This window comes from Glycine soja, chromosome 1, assembly GCF_004193775.1.
Source record: "Glycine soja cultivar W05 chromosome 1, ASM419377v2, whole genome shotgun sequence".
In the NCBI taxonomy this organism is placed as follows: Eukaryota; Viridiplantae; Streptophyta; class Magnoliopsida; order Fabales; family Fabaceae; genus Glycine; species Glycine soja.
The window spans coordinates 52,160,336-52,176,999 of record NC_041002.1 but is presented as its reverse complement, the minus strand read 5'-3'; the positions used below and the strand labels follow the sequence as shown (position 1 = coordinate 52,176,999).

Sequence of the window (16,664 nt, the reverse complement as noted above, 5' to 3'; positions counted from 1 at the left end):
TATATATATATATATATTAATAATATATGCTGAATGATATAAAAAGATTTGAGTAATACTTACTCCTCTTAAATAAGATATCAATCAAATGATTAGTTAAATTTATCCATATGATTAAAAAAAAAAATGCAAAATGATGCACAACTTTACAAGTCCACACGTAATCTAAAACTTTTTATTTTTTTGAATGCTAATCTAAATATACTGGCCCACGGTCCATGCCACAACTAATCCAAATCTAGTGGCCACAATACGACATCGTTTGGTTTGCGATGGCCATCGTTACAAACAAAGTCAAAGTGCATTGTTTTGGTGTGACCTTTCTCTTTAACCGAAAATTCAGCAAATTACCGCTCGCATCTCGATGCCCTCGATGCCCCAGCTTGCCCTTCCCTTCTCCGTCCAGATCTATTTTTTTTTTCTTTTTTTCATTTCTTTTCCTTATTTTGTTATTTGCTCAATTTATTATTTCCTAAATTCGTACGTAAATAATCAAATCTAAAAGCGGAAAATATCCATAGATCTTAGAAAAATAAAATTAGCGTGAAGAGTCGTGTCTCGTGACCATAGAGTATAGAGTCGTAGACACTTATCAGTTGTTATGTCTAATATAGAAAAACGCAGTTCCAGAAGGTGAAGGTCTTAAACTCACAACCCCAGCCCTTATTCATAGGACCCATCTTTGTAAGCTCTCAGTTGCTTTCTTCTACTTATATCCAATCATTCCTTATAACCTCCTCTATTCTGCCCTTTGATTTAATTTTAGCCCAAACCCAACCCTTTCCCTTATTTTTTTAAATTTAATTTAATATCCTTTTTGCTTGTTATTTAATTTGGGCACGGGACCTGACCCCATCATCCCCTCTTTCTTCCAATGTCTAAAACCTAGAGCCGCACTTGGTATAAATATATAATTATCAATATCAATATCATCTATCTAGCGATCACTAAGCAATAGCCCCAGTAAGTGTGTGCGAGGCATCGATTAGGGAAAAAGAAGGCACAACATTTTTCACATAAAAAAACCAAAAAACCAATTTCACCCACCCACCCACCTCCACCCCTCTAATAGACCCAGCAAAATACTCACCTTCGTGCGTAAACTTCCCCCACTCCTATTATTAAGGTACATTACCACTGCCACCCCTTTCCTAGTTCTCTTTTATTTTCTGAATTTTGCCTTAGCCAATGTCTATTCTATTTTGTGTCACATTTTTTGCAGTCAAATTAGTTGTGCTCTCTGACCTAGCTCATCCCTTATATGTATATATATTTTTGTACCTTATGTATATAATATAGCAAAAATAAATAAATAAAATCTCTATAGGTAACAGAAAAAAGACTTACTAGTAATGGCAGGAGGGGAGATCTTACCCCTTTTCCTTCAACGTTTTAAGGAGCACCTCTATTAAGTGTCAAGGTTATAACTGATTGATGTCCGTTATTTATTTATTTTTTTACTTCTATGATTCTGCACATCTTTTTCATTCTCGAGACATGCAGTTACATGTTCATCATATTATAGACTTTGGATTTGGTTAGGGTTTATTAATATCATCGTGTTACTACCATACCCACAATAATAATGCAGGGATTTAGGCTAATTTTACCATTGGGTCTTCGTCATTAAGGGTTTTGGTGGTGAATGTGATTTCATAAAGATCTAGAACCTTAATCGGGATGTGCCTGTGCTGTTTTGTGCTTGTGAAATTTGACAACTTCAAAGATTTTTTTGAACATTTTTATGCTGCTGTGGATTTACACTGCTGGGGACTGAGATCATTTGATTTCTACCCTAACTGGTTGAATAAATTTTAAAAAAAATAATTTTTGGGGGTGGGGCTTTAAGAGTTGGAGTTGGAAGGATGAACTAACGTTGTCAGATACAAATGATGCAATTGGCAATTGCTAGCTCTCTGTTTTGATTCTCGCAACTGCCATCGCAAAATCACCATCTTTACTGTTTCTCTCTGCTTGGATTTGTTTTTGGGAATCTTTTTTTGACATGAATTTTACGATGAAGATATTCAATTTTGGGCTTTAATTATTTCGTGAAGTCTTGATATAAAAATATTAATTTCTCTAATGCTAATATAGCATGAATCTACCTGAACTCAGCGTACTTACTTGGATTCATGTCATTTATAGCAGTGCGTGTATTAATTCAAATTTCCATAAAAAGGAATTCGTTATGGAGTTACGCATGAACTATTATTTGTCTTTTCAAAATTCATAAAAAATGCTGATATTTTTTTAAACGATGCTTAACTTATTAAAGCCTCTTATTCATTAAACGGTTTCTGTCATTGGGGCATTAATAAAGAAACTATGGATTCTTCTGGTAGTTCACACTGAACTGATTGAAGCAGGGGTTAGATAAGCCAATTCAGAAAGTTAAGTGCCAACCCCCCGACCCGCACCCCCCCAAGGGTCGGGGAGGATAGTGGAACATATTATATTATTTATGAAAAAGTTTATGCTGTTGATTCTCATTATAATTCTTTGCATTCACATTTTTATATGATGATAATACTTTTTTTTAGAAGTATCTTGGATATGGTTCTGTTTAACTAATTTGAACTTGTTCATTTTTGTTTTATAACTCATTAATGCCATTGCCTTATGCAGTCATAAAAAGAATCCATAAACAAGAATTGTAATTGATGAACAAATAATCTTTTATTGTACTTACTACTAGTTACATGAAACTCCGTCAAGAAATTTAAACAATCTAGAATGAAATGGAATTGAATTAAATCCTGGACTAAATGTGATGCATTTATTAAGCTCACTTTTAAAGCGTTTGTGCTGCATATTTTAACATCAATGATTTTTTTTTTAAAAATAATTATTAACAATTATAAAATATTATGACTATGAGGTTTCTTTCTCGACTTTAACTCTTTTTTCGTTAACAGTGTTATTCATGGCAGAATATTTATTTAGTCATATGGTTCACTATACAGGCTGTTCCCACCGTCCTGTGCCTGAGAATAATTTATAATTGTATTATATCAATGGTTATTAACTTCATCAACTTACTGATATGCCTATAGGTTAAGTTCTTTTAACCCAAAGAAATGCCTTATATTTCCATCAAAGTTCAAATAATCTTGCTACTCCACCCTAGAATTAGGGATAGTGATGAATACACATACATGTGCACACTTGTCCATTGGACATTCAATTCCTTGATGCACTATTAGTACTACCAAAATTTGATTCTCCTTCAAAACTAAGAAATTTTATCAAGTTCTCCATGGCCCCTGATTTTAGTATGAGGTAGCAAGGTTATCCGAACTCTGATAAAAAAAAAGGCAAGGTATTTTTATTTGTGTTCCTGAATAGACATCAGCAACAACAAGTAACCTGCAGAAACACTTGTCAACAGATTAAATTAATAATTGCAAACCTAATATAGTTTTAAATTTGCATTATTGGCAAGGTCTTCATGGTCCCTGATTCTAGTATGGACTGCTATGGAGAAGCAAGGTTATAACCTCTAGAAATATCTGTCAATAGGTGAAACTAATAATTAGTGATTTAATATAATTCTTGTTGAATTTAGAGGAATTGGGTGCTACTTCCTAAAATTCAATTCCTATGAAAACTAAATGCATCTAAATGTGATGTATGAACTCATTTAGTGTGTGATATGAACTGCACCTTATCCTACAACTATACTTGCATTCTTGACAAGGTAATCATGGCTGTCTCCCTGGTTCTACTATGAAGTAGCAAGGTTATTTGAACTTCGATTGAAAAATAAGGCATTTTGATTTATGTGCTCCAGAATAAACAAAAAAAATTAACATCCATGCATTCGAGTCAGCAATCAACCTTTTCCTAGAAATGGTTATAATGACAAAGATTCATTGCTTCCATGCTACCAATTCATTAAGTCCATAATTTAATAAGGGAACTTGAATATGTTAATTCTTGTTTCTGTTTCCATCATGTTTACATTCCAATTCCATCATATGTATTCCGAAAGCACCGAAATCCTGAAATGGAATTTAAGCTCCGATGGTTTTTTTCTACTTTCTTTTTCCTGAAATTTTGGACTAATCTATGAGTTTTAGTTTGGTTTTCTTCATGTCAAAGGACTTATACGGTGTTTTTACAAATTCTACAACATATTGTCTGAATATGTAATTTTTCTGTAATATCAAGGTTTGAGGGTGAGCCTTGGTGCAACTAAGGTTACTGTCTTGTCAGAACTAGATTCTAGTAGTAGAAACATTCTCTGTTTTTTGTGGGGTAAGGTTATGTACATCTAAGCTTCCTAGATCCCAAAAATTTATGAGTTTTGTGAACTGAGTTATCTTGTTTTTTAAAATAAATCTGACATGCTTGTACCATGAAGTTTCAATAGTCCTCTTTTTTTTTTTCTTTTCTGAACTTAAAACTTTGTTGTCTGACTTTTCATGTAATGACATTTTCTTTAACAGGGTGGTGAGATACAGCGTCATCAGTCATAGCATGCATATCATATACCAAACTCTATTTTAGATTAGTCTCATGGAAGTGCTGCCTTGTTCTGGTGTTCAATATGCTGGGGAATCTGATTGCCCTCAGCAGAGTTCAGGAACAGCATTTGTATACCAGGAACAACCTAATTGCCCCGAAAATGGTGAACATGTCAACTTTGTAGCTGCTCAACTGAATGAATCATCACATAAGATGCAAGGGCCTCAGATAGAAAGACATTTGTCGACTAATTCAGATTGCCAATGCATTGGAACTTCATGTTGTGATTGTCAAGTGGATGACCAACATGAATATTGTGGTTTTCATGATTTTGAAGAAGACATGATTAATGAACCTTGCTTGACATCTGAGAACTTTATCTCTGTTGTGGATACAATTGAAATTGAATCACCAAACAACAGTAGGGAAGGAGACTTGTCATGTTCCGAACCCAAGTGGCTAGAGGGAGATGAATCTGTGGCATTGTGGGTCAAGGTAACCATAATTCTTTTAATGATGAATGTTTGCTATTCTCCCTACATTGGGATTTTTGGTTGCTCATGACTCTACCCTAGCTTCTTTAATGTTGTCTATGTATTAAACTCTGAATTCACTACTCTAACTGATCTGGAATGTGTGATCATGAGAAATTATTCATTAATATCTAGGATTACATTTTTCTTTATGCCGGAAACCTCTTCAGACATATTTCATTTAGAAACTTAGAAGGTTTCACTCTGTTAAAAAATGTAAAATCAAAATGAAAGCTTTTCTAATTTTCTATTCTTTGTGACTTCTCTGTCTTTTTTAGTGGAGAGGGAAGTGGCAGGCTGGTATCCGGTGTGCAAGGGCTGACTGGCCATTATCAACTTTGAAAGCAAAACCAACTCATGACAGAAAGAAATATTTTGTTATATTTTTTCCACACACAAGAATTTATTCTTGGGCAAACATGCTGCTTGTTAGATCAATTAATGAGTATCCCCATCCTATTGCATATAAGACTCATCAGGTGGGATTGAAAATGGTAAAAGACTTAACTGTTGCACGGCGCTTTATAATGCAAAAGCTAGTTGTTGGTTTGCTGAACATGGTCGATCAGTTTCATTTTAATGTATGTGGTGACTCTATTTCCTTTTCTCCACTGCTTTTCTTGCAGTTTCTCTCTCTCTCTCTCCACACACACACACACACATATTTACTTTTAACTAGAGACTTTTTCAATACATACAGGCTTTGACAGAAACTGCACGTGATGTGAAGGTCTGGAAGGAATTTGCCATGGAGGCTTCTCGTTGTAAGGGTTATTCCAATTTTGGAAGAATCCTTCTAAAGCTGCATAAAGTAAATTCCAATTCCTGATGATAGTTTATGGAGTAGGGAGTATCTTTTTGGTCTTTAACTTGGTGACTTCTCAATACTTGTTTTATTAATTTATGCAGTTGCTGAATATAGTTGTCTGTGTAGATTTTTCTGACCCTTGGCATTGTTTTGCTAAAACTGTAAGGAATTATAATTTTGCTAGGAAACTTAAATTGCTAAAATTTGTTTTGTCATAATGTTTGAACCCCTTGTAGCTATCTTTCTCTGTTGGGTTCATACACCAAGTGTCAGAAATATCCAAAAAATTGTCCAAGATTTCAACTAACATAATCAAATAATGAAATGTTTGTGATTGATTTGCAATAAGTTTGTCCATTATTATATATTTTAGATTCAATTAAAAGTGAAAAACTACTTGATGATATTGTAGTTTTGGAACTTTATGTACAAATAATTAATTGTGAACTGAAAACATTAATTGATACAGTTCCAATTCATTGAAAGTTGCTTTACTGGTTAAGATTTGGAGATATGTTGGAAATTGTAAGAATGAAAACTAAGCATTAATCATCCTCTTAATAGCAAAGATTGTTTCTGCAAGCTTCTGATTATTTTTCTCAAATAGTATTGTTTCTTGATTTGGTATGTTAGAGGATATCAGACCACTTTCCTCCTCTCCTTTGTATGATGTGCTTCGTCGGTCTAAGAGGCTAAGAGCACTTTTATTATCATGTCATACAACTAGTCATGACTTAATTTCTACTTTGCTTGGTATATTATATTTTTCATTATACCATTGTCAAATAAGGAGTATTTTAGTTTTTTGCCTCTGTTCTTATATTAGATATGCTTGGCCTTTTCTTACTATATTAACACTAAAGCCCATTATCCATTCTTATGGATAGATAGATTGTTTCCATGAATTTTTGTTTATGACTTTCTCCATGTGACTGAAGTAGTTCAACATTTTTTCTCCTTGCAGAGCATACTGCAGCACCATATAAATGCTGACTGGTTACAGCATTCTTATCTCTCTTGGGCTGAAAGATGTCAGAGTTCAAATAGCGCTGAATCAGTGGAGCTGCTGAAGGAGGTACCTTGTGATTTTGACTACCAATTCATTACAGCATTCTTATCCCTCTTGGTCTATAGTTTTCTCTTTGTGGTTGGGATGCTGAAGGAGGTACCTTGTGATTTTGACTACCAATTCATTACAGCATTCTTATCCCTCTTGGTCTATAGTTTTCTTTTTGTGGTTGGGAATCTAGTTACATTCAGATCTATGGCTTCCTAATTCTTGCACTACAGCTTGTATTAGGACACCATAGCTCTACACATAGTCAATCAAGGATGTAAATACACCAGTACCACTTGTATTTTACTATTATAATATACATTACTATTTTGCTGATAAAAAAAATAGAATAATGAAATGCTTAAAATTTCTGAGTGGGCAGAGTAGCTAAAGGACATTTCAGATTTTTTTTGCTTGTGTTATCTTGCTCCCTTTGTTTCATTAAGTGCTTTTGATGAAACGACATTCAAGCCCAGCTGCTTACCCAGTCCATAACCCATATTATCAATGGAGTTAACAGAAATAGATCTACAAATTTGGCATTAAAAGGTTTTGATCATTATTTATTTCTGTTGACATTTTGAATTTAGTAGTATTTTGACCTCCCCTAGCTGCCGCTACAAGCCAAAATGACTTTAGTGGATTTTGGATCTTTTCCTACTTCAACTAATAGGGTATGGTTATGTGTGTGTGTGTGTGAGAGAGAGAGAGATAGGCCTCAAATAAGGACCAACCGTGATTGGTTGTATGTCCTACTAATTAGCATAATGATCATATCCTATTATTCCTCTATAGGAGAGGATCCAAATCCAAATTCTTTCGTTCTGCTTCATTTCTACTGAAAATAAAAAGTTTCTCATTACTGTAGAATGTGCCTAGGTCATTGTGCTCTGCTTCTTTTGTATACATTTCACTAAATTATCTGAGCTCTAACTTATAAGTTATAACAAATAAAGAAAAGAAAATTGAAGTCTTCAACCTAACGAACCCAATAGACTGATGCCCTATAAAAAAATAATGTAATTAAATCATAAGACAAATACAATTTTCACAATGGTTTGTCTCCTAGGTTTCAACAAATCTCCATAAAATATACTTGCTCTGTTTCAAAATATTCGTCATTTCCCAGAATAAATTGTTTGATTTTATCTTTTGATATAGAAAGCCAAACTAATTATTTTTTTCCAACTATATCCTACTCTCTTGTTATCTCCACTAAATGGAGACGTTAATGAAGTGATAATGTTATGTTGAGTATTTCAATAGAGGTTAATTTTGTCAGATACAGTTATATTTTACTCCAATTGAGATTATTTAATAACTTTCTCAGTATGTCTGCAATGACCTTGAATGGCATATATTTTGAAATAGAGGTAGTATCATGTTAGCAAAAATATTTAAAGAAGGCATGAGATTTAAAGGGAGTGAAGTAGCAGTTTGTTTCATTCATTACCAAACCAAACCAAACAATTAGCAATAGAACTTGGTGTATTGCATGGAGTGACTTGTAATTTAGTGATATTTGGTACGGTACTACCCCAAAAATTTTTAAAATGAAAATATCCATACTGCTCTCCAAGGTCCATGTGGTTTTGCTTTTTTCCTCTCCTATCTTTCCCAAGCCTTATCACTAGCAGTACCTGTCCTTTGGATTCCTCTTTGATAAAAAAATTATGTAGTCTTGATGGTTTGTCTGGTTAGATTCAGTGAAAAATAAATTCTGTATACTCAGTTTCCTTGTTAGATTGACTGAGACTATCCCCTGCCATCTGGGGATTTCAGTTTGAATTCCTTCTTGAAATACTGTACTTAGCAGATATAGCCTCATTTATTTTTAGTGCTTTGTAATAATAGATGACATGCTAACGTGGTGCTTCTTTCAAGGTGCTTAGATTGAAATCACATGTCAAATTTTGAATACATGCAATGCAACAATGAATGCACATGCCCTGTTTCAAACAATGATCACTATCTTTTGGCTCAATATGTTTGGTTGATTTTATTCCTTTTCTTTTTCAGGAATTGTTTGATTCTATTTTGTGGAATGGGGTCAATACTCTCTGGGATGCAGTTGCACCAATGCAATCAACATTAGGTTCTGAATGGAAAACCTGGAAGCAGGATGTGATGAAATGGTTTTCTGCACCACCTTCCTTATCGAGCAGCAAAGACACCCAGCAACAGAGTTCTGATGATTTGTACCAAGCAAACCTTCAGGTTTGTAGAAAAAGGCCCAAACTTGAAGTTCGTCGTGCAGATACACATGCTTCACAAGTGGAAATCAAGGACCAAACTATTGCTCTTGAAGCTGACCCTGGCTTCTTTAAGAATCAGGACACGTTGAGCACAATAGCAGTTCAGTCTTGCAAACAGGAAGGTGTTAGGGAGGTGTCTATGACAACTTCACCTAGTAATTTGGCAAATAAATGGAATGAAATTGTAGTTGAGGCTACCGCTTCTGATTTCTTACATATCAAAGAAATGGAATCAACACCTACAAATGAAATGAGTGTTGCAAAATCTGTAGAACCTGGTAGTAAGAATCGACAATGTATAGCTTATATTGAAGCAAAGGGAAGACAGTGTGTGAGATGGGCAAATGATGGTGATGTATACTGTTGTGTACATTTGTCCTCTCGATTTTTGGGCAGCTCAACAAAATCCGAAAAGCCTGTTCCAGTTGATACTCCAATGTGTGAAGGTACAACTGTTCTGGGTACTAGATGTAAGCATCGTGCCCTACCTGACTCTTTATTCTGTAAGAAACACAGGCCACATGCTGAAACAGAGCAGACCTCAAATTTACCCCAGAATACACTAAAGAGGAAGCATGAAGAAAATTATACTGGTTCAAAGGACATGTATGCATTGGTAAATGTTGAGAGTCCACTGCAAGTGGATCCAGTGTCATCCATTGGTGGTGATTCTGTACATGTAGAAAGCAACTTTAATGAGAAGCCCAAGCATTCTGAAAATGATCATAATGCAGTGGTGTCAATGCACTGTATAGGTTCTCCTCCCTATGATTACAAGAATCCTTGTAGGGAAGGTCCTAAAAGGTATTGCTTGTACTGTGAAAGACACCTTCCAAGCTGGCTTAAGCGTGCTAGAAATGGGAAGAGTAGAATAGTATCAAAAGAAGTGTTCACAGAACTTTTGGGGGAATGTAGCTCGTGGGAGCAAAAGGTACATCTTCATAAAGCATGTGAACTTTTTTACAGGCTGTTCAAAAGCATTTTATCATTAAGAAATCCTGTTCCTAAGGATGTCCAATTCCAGTGGGCTTTGACTGAAGCCTCTAAAGATTCCAATGTAGGAGAGTTTTTTACAAAGTTAGTTCATAGTGAAAAGGCGAGAATCAAGTCAATATGGGGATTCAATGATGACATGGATATATCCTCTATCATGGAAGAACCACCTCTCTTGCCATCCACAATTAATGATAACTATGATGAGGAAAATGCCATCAAGTGTAAGATATGCTCTGCAGAATTTCCTGATGACCAAGCACTTGGTAACCATTGGATGGACAGTCATAAAAAGGAAGCACAGTGGCTGTTTAGAGGCTATGCATGTGCCATTTGTCTGGATTCATTTACTAACAAAAAACTATTGGAAACTCATGTTCAGGAGAGGCATCATGTGCAATTTGTTGAACAATGCATGCTTCTCCAATGCATTCCTTGTGGGAGTCATTTTGGAAATACTGAACAATTATGGCAGCATGTTTTACTAGTTCACCCTGTTGATTTTAAACCATCAACAGCTCCTAAGCAGCAAAATTTTTCTACTGGCGAAGATTCTCCTGTAAAACATGATCAGGGAAATTTAGCCCCCTTGGAGAATAATTCTGAGAATACGGGTGGTTTACGGAAATTTGTTTGCAGGTTTTGTGGATTGAAATTTGATTTACTACCTGACCTAGGTCGACATCACCAAGCTGCTCATATGGGGCCGAATCTGGCTAGCAGTCGCCCTGCAAAGAGGGGAGTTCGCTATTATGCATATAGATTAAAATCTGGCAGACTTAGCCGCCCTAAATTTAAAAAAACTTTGGCAGCAGCATCATACAGGCTCAGAAATAAGGCTAATGCTAATTTAAAGCGAGGCATTCAGGCATCAAACTCACTTGGCATGGGAGGAATAACCATACAACCTCATGTTACTGAAAGTGAAACAACAAATATTGGTAGATTGGCAGAACATCAATGCTCCGCTGTTTCAAAGATTTTGTTTTCAGAGATTCAGAAAATGAAACCTCGGCCTAACAATCTTGATATTTTATCAATTGCTCAGTCTGCTTGCTGCAAAGTTAGTCTTGCAGCCTCACTAGAGGAGAAATATGGAATTTTGCCTGAAAAGCTCTATTTGAAGGCAGCAAAACTTTGCAGTGAGAATAGTATTTTGGTAAATTGGCATCAGGAGGGGTTTATTTGTCCTAGAGCTTGTAATGTATCAAAGGATCAAGCTTTGCTCTCTCCTTTAGCTTCTCTTCCTAATAGTTCTGTAATGCCCAAATCTGTGAATTTATCTGATCCTGCAAGTGATGAGTGGGAGGTGGATGAATTTCACTGCATCATCAATTCGCATACTTTAAAAATAGGTTCACTGCCAAAAGCTGTTATCTTGTGCGATGACATTAGCTTTGGGAAGGAATCAGTTCCAGTGAGTTGTGTGGTAGATCAAGAACTTATGCATTCTCTTCATATGAATGGGTGTAACAGACAAAATATAAGCCCTTCTATGCCTTGGGAGACCTTTACCTATGTTACAAAGCCAATGCTTGATCAATCCCTTAGTCTTGACTCAGAGGTAGTTCACTGTGACTTAATTTGTTCTGTGATCATTCTACTAAGTTCTTGTAAAAGCTATATAGAGTCTAGACTGTTAAGTACTCAGGCACACACAATTGTTACTTTTCTAAATAATATCTTTTTCTTTTTTGAAATTGAAGGTATAAATATTTCTGTAAAATACACCCTTACTTTTAATTGATTTTTTAATATTCTGTAGCCTATATGTTTATTGACAGAGCCTGCAACTGGGATGTGCCTGCTTATGCATTACTTGCTGTCCGGAAACTTGTGATCATGTATACCTTTTTGGCAATGACTATGATGATGCAAAAGACATATTTGGGAAACCAATGCGTGGCAGGTTCCCATATGATGAGAATGGCCGAATAATCTTAGAGGTAAATTAATTTTTATCAATCAAACTGTTCTATACAAAATCTGAGCTAAGAATTAGTTTTGGATTTGTTAGGCTTTACTTGGTGATGGTATATCTAGTACTAAAATATTGAATACTTATATCTCTTTCTGCTTACTTTCACTTGTATGCTTCTGTTTTCTTTGTTCCTTATTTTTATCATTGCAATTTTCAAAATATTTTGGTTAGTGTTATAGCTACTTTGAATGTGTTGACGTAGCTCTGTTGGCAATACCATGATGTAGGATCTTGTCGTGATTTTGGAGAATTACTTATATAGGATATTTTTAAACATCGTTATTACATGATGTTGCCTTTGAGTTCCCTTTATAAATCAGTGTCATATACAGAAGATTTCTGCCTTTATTCATTCAGATTTCTTTTATTTATTTACAAATTTTAATTTTGTTCCACTCCGGGAATTGTCCTAAAAAACTGCAGGAAGGTTATCTTGTCTATGAGTGTAATCATATGTGCAGATGCAATAAATCCTGTCCAAACAGAGTATTGCAGAATGGAGTACGAGTCAAATTGGAAGTCTTTAAAACAGAGAAAAAGGTTACTCTTTTTTTTATTAACTTGATTGGTTCTCAAATCACAAGGCTTACTACATTGACTTTTATGATGTGATTTATAGGGATGGGCAGTAAGGGCCGGTGAAGCTATTCTACGTGGCACATTTGTGTGTGAATACATTGGAGAAGTTTTAGATGTGCAGGAGGCACGTGATAGGCGCAAGAGGTTTACATTTCTTCTAGATGTAATTTCTTTTAAATTAGCTAATTTCCCCCCTTTATACTGACTTGGTCTATATCAATACCAGATATGGCGCAGAGCATTGCAGTTATTTGTATGACATCGATGCTCGTGTTAATGATATGGGCAGATTGATTGAAGAACAAGCTCAATATGTAATTGATGCTACTAAGTTTGGAAATGTCTCAAGATTCATCAATCATAGGTGAGCATTTTGCTCCTTAGTTTGACATAGTTTTGGTTGCAACATGGTTCTTTAATCGATTTTTTGCTACACTAACTGTTTTAAAATGCCAGTTGGTAAAATTTTATGATTTCCTTCCAAGGAATGTTCTTCAACCAAACTTGCATTACTGCACAGCAATTGTATGTTCCAAGTTAGTTTTTGGCAACGGATTTTGCCTATTCCACCATCCATGAATCCATGCTAATAATGAGCTGTTCAAAATGCCCAGGACAGACAAATGCATAAACTTTTGTGACTAGCAACTATACTACATTCTGATTTTTACATCCTAAGTGTATGTTATGTTGGCTTCCTCTTACAATTTGTTGTTGTTGTTGTAGCTGCTCACCAAATCTTGTCAATCACCAAGTTCTTGTAGAGAGCATGGATTGTGAACGTGCACATATTGGTTTTTATGCAAGTCGAGATGTAAGTATTCTCCTCTTTAGGACTATTTCCCTTAAAATAACCCAACATCTATGATGCTTGGCAATTTCTATATGCAAACTTTTTTCTTGATTTGTTATATGATATATCCGAGAGGTATGGAAGGATACTCACAAGCCAGAGAAAGAAACATGAGATGTGAAAAGAGTGTTTCATAAAATATTGATGGCACAGCTCTATTAGATTGTTGCCCTGCTATGACAAAGAAAGAAACATTTGGAAAGAAAGGCTGCCTGCTTGTTGGCAAATATGTTGTTAGAAATTTGCTTTCCATATTATGGTTGATGGAAGTTTTATGGTATGCATGGATATAATGAACATTGCACGACACTCCAATGTCCTTTGTTTGTGAAGAACATTCAGTCCTGCATGTTATGTTGTGAACATTGCACGACACTCCAATGTTACATTTTTTTTCTTGTTGACAGATTGCTTTGGGTGAAGAGCTAACATATGACTATCAGTACGAGCTTATGCCTGGAGAAGGATCTCCTTGTCTTTGCGAATCCTTGAAGTGCAGGGGACGCCTTTATTAGAACCTAAATCTGTGTGTTGTTGCAACCATATTTTCTGATTTTCAATTTGGAACACAAATGATCTGCTCAACATTAAAAGATTCCAACATGGAATGGCCCAACTCTGAAGGATTCCATTAGCCTTGATGTCTTCCAACAGATGATAACAAATCAATCACATGAGGCAGGCAACTTGTGAGGGAGTCAGCTGTAATTTGTTGGCTGTCTGGTAAATTCACTGGATTCAAGTGATTTGGATTGTTTGCCATGTACAATCTGCCGTTATCCCCATCTGGTAGAGTAGGCATGTTTTTTGCAGCTTACTGCACAAATGTTCTCCTTTCTCTTTTGCTTTATTCTCCAATTTTTCACTTTAGTGCCTGATGTCATGAAATAATTTGGCAATCCCCCACTCCTTTTCTTCCGCCTTCACCCTTCCACCCACTACCAAAGAAAGAAATCCCCAAGAGAAGTTCAGCAAAAAAACATATATGCAATTAAAGCTGTCTGGATTAGCAATTGTTCCGATTTTCCAAATTTTTTTTCCTCCGGATCATGGTTCTCAATTTCTTTCGCCAGTGTTTCGGGAATGTAAATATGTTAAGTTTTAACTTATTCGTTCCTCCTTTTCTATGTTAAGTAACTTATTCATAGAAATAGCTTCCTTGTAAATTGGGTCATTTAAAGATGAGTGCAGCTTTTGCTCCTTTTAATTTATACTAGTAGTGCCTTTTATGATGAGATGCCTGAATTAATAACCTTTTATAATATGAATGCATGATTAAATCGGACATGTACATAGTATCAATCGAATGTAAACCTTCGAACTTAATTCCCGTGGTGAATAAATAAAGTGGATACCCTCCCAAAAAATTATTTATTTTCCCACTTATAATTTATATAATTCAAATCCTTTATACTAAATACTAATGTTATTCATATACTTTTGTATCACTTTACTATTTACATTTATAAAGTTTCCACCATTTTTTCGGAACTTATACACTTCTGCAATTTGATGGTGCCATCGATGTTGAATGTATGAAACCCCATGTAATGTGCTGCTAACATTATTCTAATAGAAAATGAAGAACGAATTCTCAAGTAGGCAATGCCTACATTTATTTCATTCAGTAGTTAACAAGAAATAATTTTAATATTGTTGTATTCTTAACTATACATATGTTTGATATTAAATGGAGTGTACATGATAGACAAACCTGACGGAAGTTTGCTTCTATTCTAGCCTTTTAACAAAAATTTGAATGTTAAACCAAGAGGAAATTTAGTTTTGATTGAAGTAAAAGCTCTTAAAAATATTAAGGTCCACAATTCACTTACATGTTAACTTAAGTTGATAACTTAACCATACTGACGGTACATTTGGATCTGCTGTGAATGTACTTTAAGGTGCTAAATGCACTTTTGAAGGACTCCCTTTATATCGTTTTATCGTATTTTTGGAAGAAATTGAACAATAATCTAAACATATCCTTAGTTGTTAGGATCAGCATTTATTTGCTCTCAACTTGAAATTCAAATTAAATGTATATGATGTGTACTAATCACGAGGAGTTATGACGTATGACTGACATATTAACATCACTTTTGCCTAGATTTAAGAATAAAAAATGGAATTTTTTTTAACATGGTGCTTCTATATGTAATATCATGGAATTTACATTTAATATGCTTCCAGTTTTCTCCCTTACAACTGTCTCTTAGATTCCGTGTCCAATACTCTGCTATACCATATATCAAGTCTTCGAGTACAACTTTGAAATACAATACTAATATCTCACCCACCCAGTAGACCAATTATGCCAATTTGTCGGTTCAGTTTGGATGGGATGATGCAGTTAGTGAGATTAATGATGATAGGCATGTGAATATTGTGAAAAGCAAAAATATCAATAACTGCTGCTTAGTAAAAATGACTGACATCCAGAAAAGTTAGCTTGGAAATTCCATAAGAGGAGAAACAGATACAATTTGATACAGTATCAAGGTCACTTAACTGAACAGAATGGGAAGGCCATTAGTGGGGACACAAACTGAGTAACCATGTGGCTGATGCTGCCATTATCTATTCCTTGACCGTGAGAGCCTAAAGACGAGTCCAAGTGCGCGAGGGCCTTTCCAAATCGTAATTCAAGTAAAAGGAAGAAAATTATAACATTCAACTGCTATTAAAACAACATAATGATGATATATTCTCTGTATAATTAAAATATAGTATTATACTTCAACTCGAGGTATATGATATGTGACTGATGTCATGGCATGTCCATTAGGTTTAGTAGTAACTAGCACACTAAACTATTGCAAGTGTACAAATTATTAGAGAAATCTATATTTAGAGATTCTTCATCATGGGTGCCAAAGTTCATTTGCTGAATTTACCTCTTAAAATACATAAAGATAAAATGAGAAAAAAAAACAGATTTTGAATTCCATACATGAGTCTAAAATTTATAAATGTAAAGCAAATTAATCACAATTCATGTCAGACTTTTAAGTTATTTATTATAAAAATTAACAAGATGATCATATATGACGATCTTTGATTGATTAACACTATAAAAAAATTTTACATTATCGGTATATATTTTATTTTTTCTTAAGCCTTTATGAAATAGTA

At 34.8% G+C, this 16,664-nt stretch overlaps 1 protein-coding gene across 2 annotated transcripts; it reads left to right on the top strand.

Annotated features, from left to right (window-relative positions):
* Positions 1-381: 381 nt before the first annotated feature.
* LOC114421178 (histone-lysine N-methyltransferase SUVR5-like) lies at positions 382-14,764 on the top strand. 2 transcript variants are annotated; one of them, XM_028387010.1, is made up of 12 exons: positions 382-1,126; positions 4,452-4,965; positions 5,282-5,584; positions 5,704-5,814; positions 6,776-6,886; positions 8,888-11,680; positions 11,901-12,062; positions 12,521-12,637; positions 12,717-12,820; positions 12,903-13,040; positions 13,403-13,490; positions 13,937-14,764. In XM_028387010.1, the coding sequence occupies exons 2-12, from the start codon at positions 4,522-4,524 to the stop codon at positions 14,042-14,044; spliced, it is 4,479 nt and encodes a 1,492-aa protein (XP_028242811.1). In that variant the 5' UTR covers positions 382-1,126; positions 4,452-4,521; the 3' UTR covers positions 14,045-14,764. The 2 variants fall into 2 exon arrangements, with proteins under 2 accessions (XP_028242811.1, XP_028242818.1); XM_028387017.1 differs by lacking the exon at positions 382-1,126 and adding an exon at positions 1,290-1,420.
* Positions 14,765-16,664: the final 1,900 nt, after the last annotated feature.